The sequence below is a fragment of the Lonchura striata genome, chromosome 3 (assembly GCF_050655825.1).
Source record: "Lonchura striata isolate lonStrDom1 chromosome 3, ASM5065582v1, whole genome shotgun sequence".
NCBI classification, from domain to species: domain Eukaryota; kingdom Metazoa; phylum Chordata; class Aves; order Passeriformes; family Estrildidae; genus Lonchura; species Lonchura striata.
Genome location: NC_140705.1, coordinates 86,625,466 through 86,638,930, shown reverse-complemented (window position 1 = coordinate 86,638,930; position 13,465 = coordinate 86,625,466). Strand labels below are relative to the sequence as shown.

The 13,465-nt window shown below is 43.4% G+C and overlaps 1 protein-coding gene across 18 annotated transcripts in view; it reads right to left on the bottom strand.

Annotated features, from left to right (window-relative positions):
• Positions 1-13,419, bottom strand: part of CFAP61 (cilia and flagella associated protein 61) — a 99,589-nt gene extending 86,170 nt beyond the window's left edge. For 4 of the 18 annotated variants that reach the window (XR_014953865.1, XR_014953866.1, XR_014953867.1 and 1 more), the window contains exons 1-8: positions 12,211-13,222; positions 11,042-11,197; positions 10,250-10,400; positions 8,143-8,219; positions 7,676-7,743; positions 6,527-6,668; positions 3,338-3,470; positions 1,221-1,374 (exon numbers count right to left, since the gene is read on the bottom strand). Coding sequence is in view for 1 of the 18 variants with exons in the window: in XM_085575631.1 (XP_085431757.1) it covers positions 1,221-1,374; positions 3,338-3,470; positions 6,527-6,668; positions 7,676-7,743; positions 8,143-8,219; positions 10,250-10,400; positions 11,042-11,197; positions 12,211-12,359 (1,030 nt within the window). In the remaining 17 variants the exon portion in view is untranslated. The other 14 variants (XR_014953875.1, XR_014953876.1, XR_014953871.1 and 11 more) reach the window with 14 other exon arrangements.
• Between the last annotated feature and the right edge of the window lie 46 nt (positions 13,420-13,465).

Sequence of the window (13,465 nt, the reverse complement as noted above, 5' to 3'; positions counted from 1 at the left end):
TGCCAGAAAACACTGATCTACAGCTTGCAGGCTCTGGAGAAGGAGAGAGGACACCAGAACTAGGAACAGCCCTGGGATGGGTAAGGGTGAGAGAGAGTCCTGGTGGTCAGTCACCTTGCCCAAGCCTCTGCTCAAGCAGGGTCACCCAGAGCAGACAGCCCAGGACTGGGCTCTGGCTCCTGAGCAATCTCTCTGCCCCCTCAGTCTCATTCCTCCTCCTACCCACATCTGTCACTTCTTCTGAACTAATACTCCTGGAGCTGAAGAAGCACAGGATCAAACAGAAGACAGGCAGGTTCCTCCATCTCCTACGTGCAAGATGCTTCCTTGCAGGGTAGGGGAAGACCACAGGAGCAGCTATAAGGGGATCCTCTCCCTTTTCTGTTCTGTGACTGCTGGCTTCAAGGTACAGCTGGTGACAGCCCTGCAGCTCCCTGGTTGCCTTTTTTGCCTGCTGCTTTGTGTACAGAAAAGCAGATACATAACCTAGTAGTGGAGGTGTTTTATTCCACTACTGATAATTAGTGGATAACAAAACATTGTCCTTCTGCACAAAATGACCTTTGACACTGAAAAATAAAGAAAACAATTGTAAATCATTTACATGATACTTCTGTTCTACAAACAGGTGACATATTTGTGCTACTGGTTTTTATCACTCACAGGAAGTGGCTTGCACATGCATTGATGTATCGGGCACAATATAAAAGCGGAATAAAAAGACAGACCCTGATTTCCCAAAATCTTGTAACACAGGAGACTGCAAACAATAAGTAAAGAGCAGAAGCTGAGCCACAAGGAAAAAAGATTACATAGTCAACAGGACAATATAACAGACACAACCAGCTGCTCAGCTACCAATAGACCTCGCTTCACCACCAAATTTTACAATCATATCTTCTTTTAACAGCACAACTGTATCTGATAAGACAGTATACGCCACACAACAGCTTTCTGAAACTTCAAGTCCACATTTATTGCATAGTTGGTACAGGCCAGCTCCCCACAAACAACAATCATTTCTGACTCAGAGACCAGGGCTATCAAAATTCCCCTCCTCAATTAAAAGGCATCAGGCATCCTGCTTCAAAAACAGGTATGTTAATTTGTGTTTTCTTCCAAGTAAACCTATATATTCTTTTCCAGCCTTCTGCAAAACCTACTCAGAAGCTAGACACAAATACACCCTGAATTTATTTAGCACTTTAGAATATAGATACCTTCTTGAATGCTTGGCCTCCCTGGCACTTTGAGAATATCCTCAGGATGTGGTTTACAGAGTCCATGGAAAGGCCCTAAGTCAAAACACTCTTGAAACAAGGAAACGTTCACATCAGAACATAAGCTCATGAATCCTACTGCAGTGCCATCAACCTGGAAGATAAAAGCCATGTCACATGAACCTGTCATTCTAGGAAAGGACAAAAAAAACTGAACAAAAATTTTCTGAAGCATCAACTTTTTTGTTCCATCTCTGACTGTGCATAATGGAAAACTATAAAGGAACTATTTCAGCAAAACTTAACGATCCTTTTTTATTTTTTCCTTGTAGCGTATGTACTAGGACCTCTACAGTAGATGTTCTAATTCTTTTTTTAGCTAAGACTTGCAAGAGTATTTGGTTTATATATATAGGCCAAATGATGATCTGGAGTTTCAAAGCATTTGTTATGGCAAATACACAACATACTTCCAAAAACATATTATTTTGTTTAAAGTTACAGTGCAGCTGAAGTAGAACCTTCATTCAGTTAGCTGTAATAGTTGGCTCATTACTGAACACTCATTTGGACCCAAATTGGGCTCAAACTGAAGGGTATATTTTATTCTCCTAAGGAATTAACTCAAGAAATCAATTATGTATAATATAAGGAGTACCTAATGCAGTAGGTATTATCTGCAGCACTTGTAAGCCCCAAATATTTCTGTGTTCTGACAAAAATCCAAGTGCTAGTCTTAAATGCTCTGGCAAACATGAAAGTGATGGGATCCCTGCAATGCTGGCACCCATGGTACTCTGGATGCCTGATTGCTGCTGGAGTTCTCAGCAAGCTGCAGCCCTCAGCAAGACACGCACTGGGACCACAGAGAACTGCCATGCTGGAGAGCTTCTGACTTTAACCTGGGACAAGTCTAGAAGAAGGAAGCTCTTTAATTTTTAGTAGTGTATGCAACTTTCTGGTAAAATACATTATCAAAACACATTTTCTTTCCTCCTCAATACACATAATGAAAGCCTTTATAAACCTAATGAAAATTCAAATGCTGGATTTGTACAGCTGTTTTATCAAGCCATCAGTACATCAATAAGGACTTTTAAAAGTGTGACATTCAATTTTTCTGCCCTCAAACAAGAAGTGATTGTTTGTTTGCCTTGTTTGCATAACCAACAAAGCCGGGGTGCCACAGTTGCCTGGCTGCTGTGTAATTTCAGGCCCAAGGCTCAGCAGAGGCTGATTAACCAATCCATCTACCATATGTGCAAAAAGAGGCTGCCAGCTTCCTTCTCCACAGGGGAAGTTGGCAACCATCATGGTTTACGTGGAGGCGCTTTCTCAACTTGCTGTGGCGGTGGCAGCTGAGATAAACTGGGGACTTGGAACACCTTTTGGTGGTCTCACATTGAGCTCCGAACATGCCACTGGAATGTCTTATTTATAGCAACAGCCCTCTGCAATGTGCTGTTACACTAATGGTGCATTGTTTCCCATTTGGCTCCCAATGGCAGTGATTACATGTCACAATTTTATAAAACCATTTGCCACAAAAAGTGGGTTTCAGAAATTAAGGAGGTTTATTGCCTATCAGCTTCCACTACCATGCACAATTACCAACACATGAAAATCTTAACAGGACTTTTCAGCAGGATAACTATTACCACACCTTTCCTATTTAAATTAATTCCTGGGTTTGTCTTTATTTCAGCAAAAATTTGTTTAACCCAATAAAAATTATCTACAGGACTTTAAACTGTGAAAGGATTACTGGCTACTCATTTTCATATGCAATGTTAGCTTACACTGGGAATGAAAACAGTTTACCTATAATGCAAATGTCTAAAATGACAACATGGCTTCATCAAGACAGTCTGTCCAAATTACTTGAAAATAATCTGCACAAGAACTGGGAATTACAGCTTCATTTCTGAACCAGAAACATCACTCCTAAGGACAGACACAAACTGCATTGAGATGGGCACTCACTGTGTGGGTATAGAGCATGAATTCTACTTCCCACAGGTGGGCTGCTGATTTTATCCCCTGAGCTAGAGTGAGCTGTCACACAGAACATCACTAAGGCTATGATCAGACAAAACCAGAGGTCATGGCAGACTTACCTCACAAACAGCTGCTTGATTTTCTTCACCTTCACGTTCTATGAGATCAACAAGGAGATATTCACCATAGGTTTCCTTCAGAGTCTCACTTTGAGATGTCCAGATTAACATGAGATCATCATAATCTTCCATCCTACAAAAAAAAGAGATCAGGTTATGTCCTAAGGCTCTGCCATTAATAGGCCCTGATACTTCTGTTCTACTACATTAACATATGGAAAAAATATTATAAATACTTGTTCCAAAGCCTGCAACCACAAATCACTTCACCTGGGACACATTCCCAGTGCACACTAAAGTGGGAGTCTCAACAACAGAGATACAACTACACCCAAAAGCCAGCAGAACCCACCAAAATCTGCACTGCTCAGTAGAGATGCTTCTCTTGCCCTAAAAAAAAAATATTCCCCTGCATTACTCTCCTACAAATGTAGTGGAGCACTCATACAGGTCCCAGCCTATATGGATTTTTATTTAAACAGGCAATAGAGAATATTTCCCACTAGACTGCTATTTATAGCCAGGGTCAATGTAACTCTGAATAAGGAAATCCAGCACTTTTACCAGAACAAGTGGTAGAATTCATAAGTCATCCATGCTGAGACTGTGGCACAAAGGCAGGTGGCAAACCAGCTTTAACACTCAACTGCTATCAATAACAAAGCCACTTTTATTTATCTCTTGGAAAAATGCCGGAATTGAGAGGTGCAACCAAAAGCAGCAGAGAGAAAACTGCGGTTGTGTTGGGCTGCCAGAAGGAACAACTGCAACAAACTGCAGGGGAAAACCCTCCCTGCTGTGGGCCAGGAGCAGGCGGCTACCTCGTCTATCACACCAACACCCCAGGAACATTCGTGCTGGACTGTCCCGACGAGCGCGTCCCGGCTCCGGGCCCCGCACAGCGACATCGGGGCTGGTGGAGCCCCGCGCGGTCTCTGCCGCCGCCCGGCGGCCTCGCCAGGCACGGGCAGCAGCTCTTTTGCTTAGGATGCACAAACCTCCTCCTTTTCCTGCACGGAACCAGAACGGGCCCGCGGTGCTTCCCTCGCTTGTCAAGGAGAACCAGGAACTTGAGAGCTTCCCGGGGTTTTGGGGAAAACTCCTTTTGTGTTCCAGGGTCCCACTGCTCAGGTAGGGAAGTGCTTGTATGCGATACCTGTAAGTTGGAGATCATTGCTCTGCACAGGCAGAAACCCAGAAACAATAAACAGACTCAGTGGTAATCTTTACATGTGTCCGGATTTGGAAGGAGACTTAAAGAAAACACAGCTGGGCAAAAGAATGTGTCCGAGTTCCTAAGCACTGCCTGACTCCAGCACAGGAGAGGTGGCCAGGGGGTCTCTGGATGGACGTGACCTCTGGGTAAGACCATCTTTGTAATCAAGGGTAGGGACCCCTTGCATTCTGACCTCATTTCTGCTTTTTTTTTTCCTCTCCACTAAAATGAAGCTCCAGCAACAATGAAAACTCACAATAACTCATTTGTTATCCTTCAAACCAAAATGGTTACCCTCATCTCCTTCATGGTTATCCTCATTCTCCTTGGGAAGTATCCCAAGGGAAAATCTGCAGTGAGGTTTTCTATTATCAGAACATCACCACCTCAGCACAATTAATTACTACGGCAAACCTGTTAATAAGCTCTCAAACCTCAAAAAACCAAACAAAGAGGGGTAACAGAACGAGACTGTATCCCAATTGAACCCTGTTATTTTGTGGAGTCTGCAACAGACACATTCCTCCTCCAAACGGAACATTGTGCCAAGTGTTTTGAGTGCCCCATGTCATTCTGCTCTGTGGGACACAGGACAAGATCACACACAAAGGCACAGACAGCAATTCCTGAAGAATGACCCTATGACAGTCAATGGGCCTCTGCACATACACATTCATCTCTCTGCACACTGCTCTGTAGGAACACAACCGTTTTAACTTGTTTATTCTACCTCTAGTATCTTCCACCAGTTTCACAATATTTAAGAAAGTAAAGAAACCCTCCAAAACCCAGTAAGCTTTCCAATACAAAAATGCCACAAATTTCCTCTATTGTGAGTGCAAGCACAGAGCTGCAAATTTGACTCTTGCCTCCAGGGCACAAACCCAAGAATAAGACATCAGCAAGAACCTTAAACATCAAAGCTCAGTGGGCTGCATTCTGACACACTGCATCCCTCACATTATAAAGGCCAGACGCAGAGTATCTTCCAAAACTATGGTTAAACCAATGTATCAGTTTACAGCTGCTTTTCCCCCTCTGTAAACAGGGGAAGAGGGGACAGAGATTACCCTAATCTCTTCCCACTGCCCCAGAACATGTTGCTAGGCAGGTGGCTGCAGACAACATCCACAGAGGAGTCTCTAAGGGCTCCCACTGACTGTTACTATGGATGCCAGTGAAGCACAGAGATGAATGCAGAGGGAAAGGAAAGCAAACAGAAATTAGTCTTACCTGTTACCCACTGATGGACAACACTAAAGTATGAGTTTTGTATCATCACTGTGTAATTTCAGAGGAAAACCTGTTTGCCAGTTAATTTTCTAATAATACCAAAGCTAAAGCAATTTTTACTTTTTATAACGAACTACTAAAATCCCAGACAAGATGGTAGCTCTTATCAGGAATATTGCTATGGCCTAAGTGACATTTCCAATCATGCAAAAGAACATTTGACAATATCCAATGGCCACCAAAAAAAAAAATTAGCTTAAACTGAAAAAAAAAAAAAAAAGACAAACATGATAGTCAGAACCAAGACAAGTGGAAAGACTTTTAATCTTCAGGCATTAACCCACCTACTGATACCATCACTGTATAAAAGTCCATTCACTTAGTTATAGGTGAGAGACAACTCAAAAGAAACACTCAAAAAGCCTAACAATTGTACATCGAGTCAGTATGAGAGAGAATTTTACAATATTGAAATATCCAGAGCTACAGCAAGAGGATGTGAAGTGGCAAAGGTCAGGCCTCAGGCCTTTTTCTTAAAATGCTCAAAAGTCAAGCAAAAGGAGGAGTTCAAGCTGCAGATTTGCTTCAAACTATGTGGTAAAATTCCATATATGCAATAAACCATCTCTCAGGCACAGGCTTCTGTCAGAATGCAGCCCAAATCAGCCCATAAATAAAGAAGGAAAATGCTGCAGTTTTCCCCAGTCAGATGTGCTCAGGGAAGCAAGACGCTGCATTACCTTGCTTGGCGCACGTACAGCTGTGGGTGACACCGATGCCTCGGGCATGCCAGCAAGGTGAAACCTCTCTCCATGGGTGAGCCTGGAACAGGCATCATCCTTTCAAAGACATTCCCCATGTCCAGCTCTGAATGACTAAAACCTGTCGGGGCAGCAGAGAAACTTCATTATGCAAGCTTTAAATTAGCAGCAAAACTGTCTAAGGAAAATGGAGTTTCAAACTTAAACCACAGATAGCAAAATGCTCCAAGTCTTTTAAGTTAGGCAATGAGGCTGAAATGACAACAGCATAAACATGCAAGAATCATCACCAAAGTCATGTAATTAATCCAGCATTTCAAACCTGAATAAGCTTCAAAGCAATCAGAAATTGGTAGAAAACAATCCCTATAAAAATAATACAGCCAATTCTCTATGCCTCTGGAGAATCTCTGTCAGGACTCATAATACTGAAGGAAAGCTAATGTTGGTTGCCAGGGTGGATTTGAGAGAAGCCCTGTTTTTTGTAGTTGACACACCACTGCAGTCTTTTAGTGTGACTTGGAACCAACATGTCTAGAAGCCAGCATTATCAGAAAAGTCCCAGCCCCCTTTTCAGCTCAATTTACATGCATGCTTGGTTTATTGGTCACAATTCAGGACCAAAATTCCATGTGGTCCTGTTCTCTGATTAACACATGTATTCTCTACCTTTGTACCTCTGTTCTAGAAGAAATAATCCAAATTTCCTTCTATGTCTCCAGCAGCTTCTCTGAGTCTCACCAAAGTGAGACCAGTCTGCACTGGCTTGGCCAAGTAAGAGAAAGTGACCAATTTCAAGTCTCTTGGCTCTATTCAACCAGAAATCTTCACAAAACTTGTAGGTATTGATTTTTGAGATCTTTACTCCTTTCTGATGTCCTGTTTCTGGCAAATTTAAAGATTGCAGGGAATAGACGGACTGCTGAATGGCCACTGGAGTGAGCATGGAACCACAGGTACCTCTTGCACATGAGATCTTCACAAGAAGATACTTTTAGATTATGTTTTTCACATGTCTAGAAACTGTTCTCAGTATTAAAAAAAGGACACCACAACAAGCTCACAGAGCATATTAATCAGGTTTGCAATTGTTCTCACTTCAAGAATAAAATAGTTTTAAGTTCTTACCTAACCTATCCTCAGGTGGTATAAAGAGAAGTATAAACTGCAGTTCTGGTAGTAAGATGAAAGCTCTCCTGGACAAATAACAAACATATTCAGTCTTTTATTATTACACCCATCAATGACAGACAGCAGCTAGCTTTTTTAATATATAATTTTTTTTTCTCCAGTGTCTAGAACCTTCCTTCATAAGTCCACATGGCTCAACAATTGAAACATTTCTGACAAACAATATAATGTGAAATTTATCTGGGTAATTTGACTAGTTTTTCCTACCTTATTTCTTTCAGATTTTCCAATCTTTACATTTCAAACATCCTCTTTTTTATAGCAGTTTCACAGTGGTGAAATATTTAAGATATCAGGCCTCTTCTTTGACAGGGCACCTGGATGAGACTGCTTGACTTGACAAACGTGATTTGACAGCAGGAGAGGGCATATGCCTCACTACCCAAGGCTACAAAGGAACTCACCTAACAATTTCTTGGGAGCATCCTGCTGCATAATCTTCCTTTGCCACAAAGAGATGCATGAAGAGCGTGTTCAAAGGCTACAAAACAAGGAATGAAAGCCTACACACCATGCAGCTCATGTTAATTCCATCAGCTCAAGTATTAGTACACATATACATTTCCAATATACATGATCTGCACTCAAGGAGCAGCAAAATATACAAAAGTGACTTCAAAGCATGTATGGGTAAAGTTATGTGATTAAAGTGCTTTACATAATTTTGTGCTTCTGCAACATTTTTTCTTTCTACTCAGTTTACTATTGTTTGACTGCAATATATGCTGTACATTTCATATTGAACAGTATTAATTCTTGACTAACAACATCCAACCACATTAAACACTCAACATGTGTCTAACAAAGACATTCTTTTAAGGTTAAAAGTAAAACCACAAACCGAAAGCTCACCTGCTTCTAATAATCCTAAAGTGGTTTTTCTTTAAAGGTAGTAAGAAAAATTACATATTTTAACATGATATCATTAGACACACAAATACCAGGCAAAAACAGAGCAGACTAACAGACACCTTTATCTTGTGCACCTCCACTAAACATGGAAAACCCCTGTGCTGGAATGGCAAAGGCTATTAAATCATCTGTTCTCTAGCATATTAATTACAAGTCCTGGGTCAGAAAAGGTCCGCTTGAAGATAAAAATACTTTAAATGTAAAACCAGAGATCTTTTGAATAGTATAATATTCAATTAAAACACCACAGCTGGAGGCACCAATAAACTTCAGCAATTTAAGAGCAAGAATGATTTCCATAGAGGCTGCAGTACATGGACCAGCATCAGGACAACAAGCTATTCTAACAAACATCTAAAGACATCCCTAAAAATCAGGCAGTTTGTTTTTTTAAAGCAAAGGGAAGAAATAAAAAAATATATTACTGTTGAGGTCCGAGAGGACATCAAGTATACCAGACGTGGACTGTAACTGTTTCTGGATAGTGCTGCTAACCACACAATCCAGTACAGCATCTTCACTTATCCCTTTCTGCACAATTCAACTCCCACTTCAGACCCTGAAATTATTTCTGTGCTCTAGGAAAAAGACAGGTCAACTATACTTCACAGAATTCCTACATTCAGATGATCTCAGTTTTGAAAAGCACACCTGCATGGATTTAACCTACAGTTTACCAATGACATCTCATCAAGTTATACGCCAGAAAACGTTCAGCTTTCTGCCAATGCAGAAGCATAAAACACTGACTCTTCTACACCTCCTTTAGCAAATAAACTCCATTCTAGAAAAATAGAACGCTGCCCGTTTAAAGATATTTTTCACTACTGGTTCTGAACAGTAATTAATTTTTCTTTTCTCTGTAGACCCCTACACCAGATCCCACAGAGCCACCACGCAGCCTGAGGGAGATCATAGCACAGCAGAACCCACAGAGAAGCTGCACCCTGAATGAAGTAGCTGTCCACAAAATGCTGCTCAAGGGACAAAGTCCATTACTAGGAAATCACAGGTCCTTTCTGCACACTCTCTTTGGCTGTACTGGTGGTGTTTCCTTTAAGAGCACACATTTTCAAACACTTTGTCAGTTTACCTTCAAGCCATTACTTAACACTACAGAAGACCATAGGCAACTGATGAACAAAATGCCCAGAGATAACTGCAGCACTGCCAACACCTCTTAATGGCACATGCTGCACACCTTATGAGTGCTTGGGGTTTAACATTTTCTGTATTTTTTCAACAATTCCACAATCTAGTTCCCAGCTGGACTTGGTGATGTGGGAGCATTTGAGTGCTAAACTTGTAAGGGCCTGTTTCTGTAGATCCTACCAGAAAGTCACAAGCTCACCGAAGGAGCCCATGTGAAAGTCGCCAGCAGCCAGCAAGACACAGAGCAGCAGTCTCCCCACCAGCACCGAAAAAGTTCTCTGCAGAACTAAGGTTCCCCTTGTCAGCACGAGGGTTTGACAAGGACTCCATCACCTTCTGTATCCTGAATGCCTCAAATCTACCAGAAACAGATCATAGATGCCTATGTGTATTTTCCATACCTGAGCCTTAAATGAAAACTCAACTAAAATCACACTATTTACTTACAGTGCATTTATTGTTAGTGTAGTTTTCATGCAGGAATGGTTCCCATTCAGCCTGATCAGTGATATTCCAATTCGGATAGTCCAGAAAGGCAGCGTGAGCTATAACCTCATTCTTCTCATTGCAGAGTGTTAAAGCAAGATTTGATAATTCTCTATGAAAATAATTTAATTTTGCACAAGTTAAAGAAACTCCACATAGAAAAGTGACTTACTGCAAATTCAGCCTGCTGAACAGCAAAATTAGCCATGTTCAAGAGGGTTCCCAGGATCAGGCCCGAATTAAACTTCACCATCCACATGCTAACTTGGAATTGTTACTTCAGTTCCACACATTTGTGCTCTAACATCATAAAAATTCAGGAGGATTTTCAAATCCTCATATTAGTAAATTTGAGATGCAAGACTTAAACATTCCCTTCAAAACATTTGTATGTGTCTTCACACATGTCTTTTTCCCCAAACAGCTGTTATGCATGATTTTTGCTATTAAGGGGGAAAACATAAGTGACCCACCAGTACCTATCACACAGCCTGTCTGCTGACAGCTTTTTTCAACAGCATTTCTTCTGATCTTTTACAAAAAGAAGCTAGTACAGAATTAAACCTTCTCCATCATGGCAGAGACCCAGGTTTGCACAGTCATGCATGTGACAGACATGAAAGTAGATTTTCTTTCAATTTTTAGAAGCAGCACAAAAAATCATTATGCCACACCATGTCAAGGGTCAGAATGTTTTCTGCCATTTTAAGTGTAATTTTCTGAAAGGTGACAACCTAAAACACCATTACTTACAAAAGGTAAGTGACATCAATCCTTCCAAAGAGGTCTTCTGTGACAGGGCTGAAGAGGCTGATAATGCCCGAGACATCATGTGACTTTGTCCTTCTGGCAGTGACCACATCTGTATTTCCCCTTGATGAAGTTACTGTGGCCATCCCACAAGCTGCACTGAGAACGAAGGAAAACACTTCTGGCTCCAGCCATCCACTGCCATCCCCTGCCCAACACAGTCACTTCAGGTGGGTTTTCATAAAAACTCTAAATTGGGGCAGTTTGTATGGATTTGGTGCCTGGCTCCTGCATACCACCACACAGACAGGCACTGCCTGTCTGTTGCACACCTGAAATGCAGTAGGCAATTACTCCTATGGGCTGGATCCTACAGAGGAAATTAATTGTTTTAATAGGCTACAGCTGCTTTCCTATTTATTCATTAGCATGCTAACCAGCTCATCACCAAGAACTTCAAACTCAAAGGCCTTCAGTGGGAGGCTCAGCTGTGGGCAGTCAGGGGAAGCAGGCTGGAGACTCAGCTGCAAACAACCAGGTACACAATGTTCCAATTAAACAGCAGTTTCACATGAGTTCACTGTATTTCGTCCAAAACTCCTTCTCGGATTTCTTTTGAGATCAACAGTAAGGCTTAAATTTCTGAAGGAATTCAAAGTTCTGTGGCTATTCAAAGTTCTACTGCTTTCTTACACAGAAAAAAAAAAAAAAAAAAAAAAGTTGTTTTTTTTTTAATGGCTCCACATTGAGAAAATGTGCCAGGCACAGCTGATATGTTGATCCGTCCAGCAACTTTAGAACACACCGGGGCATCAGATCCTCAAACCACTTGTGACCATTCCCTCAGGTCTAACACCCTTTAGTTCTGTGTCTCCGGTCAGTACTGCAGCCTGCTGTGACCCAGTCAACAATCAAGCACGTGAAATAAAGCGACCAAACAATGGCTTCCAGCAATTTCTTAAATTCATATGCAAAATATAGCAGTACTAACTAAAAAAAAAAAAAAAAAAAATCTAAGCCAACACACCTGGACCAGCAGAGCAATTCCACCACTCTGCCAAACACAACAGCCACTTCCAACAGTGACCCCAAATGCAAATGTGATGCTCAGTTATCAAGCACCTCAATTCCTAACTAAAATGAAAAACCAAAAGAAATTCGGACTTTCACACCTTTTAAATGCAGAGTTACATGCACTCCTACATCTTTCACATTCCAGCGTCAACGCAGGTCCTGAAATTAACCTGAAGGAACACATCCTCTGCAAACATGCGTCAATTTTAAAAATGAAAACTAACACGAACTTTAAAGGGCTATTCATCGGCTGAGGTTTAGCGCACTAAGACGACTTCAATTGAGGAAAACTGTTTGCTACGTTTTCAGTCAATTTTTAAGTTAACCCCCCCCCCCAAAAAAAAAAATACACGCATCTCCACCGGCTCCCCAAAACGCTCCCACAGCCAGAGAAAGCAGTAAAAATGTACCATTTTCGTAAGGAAATACGCTGCTCCTACAGTAACTTCTGCACTCGCCCCACGGAGCAGGATCCCAGAGACACCCAGCAGAACAAGAAGAGGAGGGCGTTCCCCTCCCGCACTCAGAGCACTTCCCTCCCGCCTCCTCACACAAACGCTCTCTTGAAGCATAAGACTCCACGCGGTTTCTTTGGTGTTTGTAGCCCACATACCTCGGGAGGGCTGCGAAGAGCTGTGGAAGGCTACTGCGGGAGGCTCTTGAGGGGCACCCCTGGTGACTTGGGGCGGGGCGGAGCCGGACCGAGTCGGACCCGGGGCGGTACGGCGGGGGCTGGACACGGGGGCTGGACACCGGGGCTGGACACGGGGGCTGGACACCGGGGCTGGACACGGGGGCTGGACACCGGGGCTGTACACGGGGGCTGGACACGGGGGCTGGACACCGGGGTTGGACACCGGGGCTGGACACCGGGGTTGGACACGGGGGCTGGACACCGGGGCTGGACACGGGGGCTGGACACCGGGGTTGGACACCGGGGCTGGACACGGGGGTTGGACACCGGGGCTGGACACGGGGGCTGGACACGCCCGAGGCGGCCTCAGGACCCCCGGCCGCGAGCCCCCTCAGGCACGGTGGCCACGCCCACGCACGCGGACAGACCTACACCGCCGAGCCGCCAGGGGGCGCCCCGCCGAGCGCGTGCATCGCCCGGCCAGCAGCGCGCGCACTCACCTGCCCTGTCCCCGGCGCTGCAGAGCCAAGTGGCCACGGAGCGCCCCAAGGACAGGAAAGACAACGCAGATGGAACAGCTGAGCCCACGGACGAGACAGACCGAGCGGTCCTACGGACGGAACGGACAATCCCACCGCCCTCCCGCCGCCGACCGGGACGCGTCGCTGTTGCCGCGGCAACGACGCTCGGGCGGTGCTGCGTGAGGTCAGGGGTGCCGG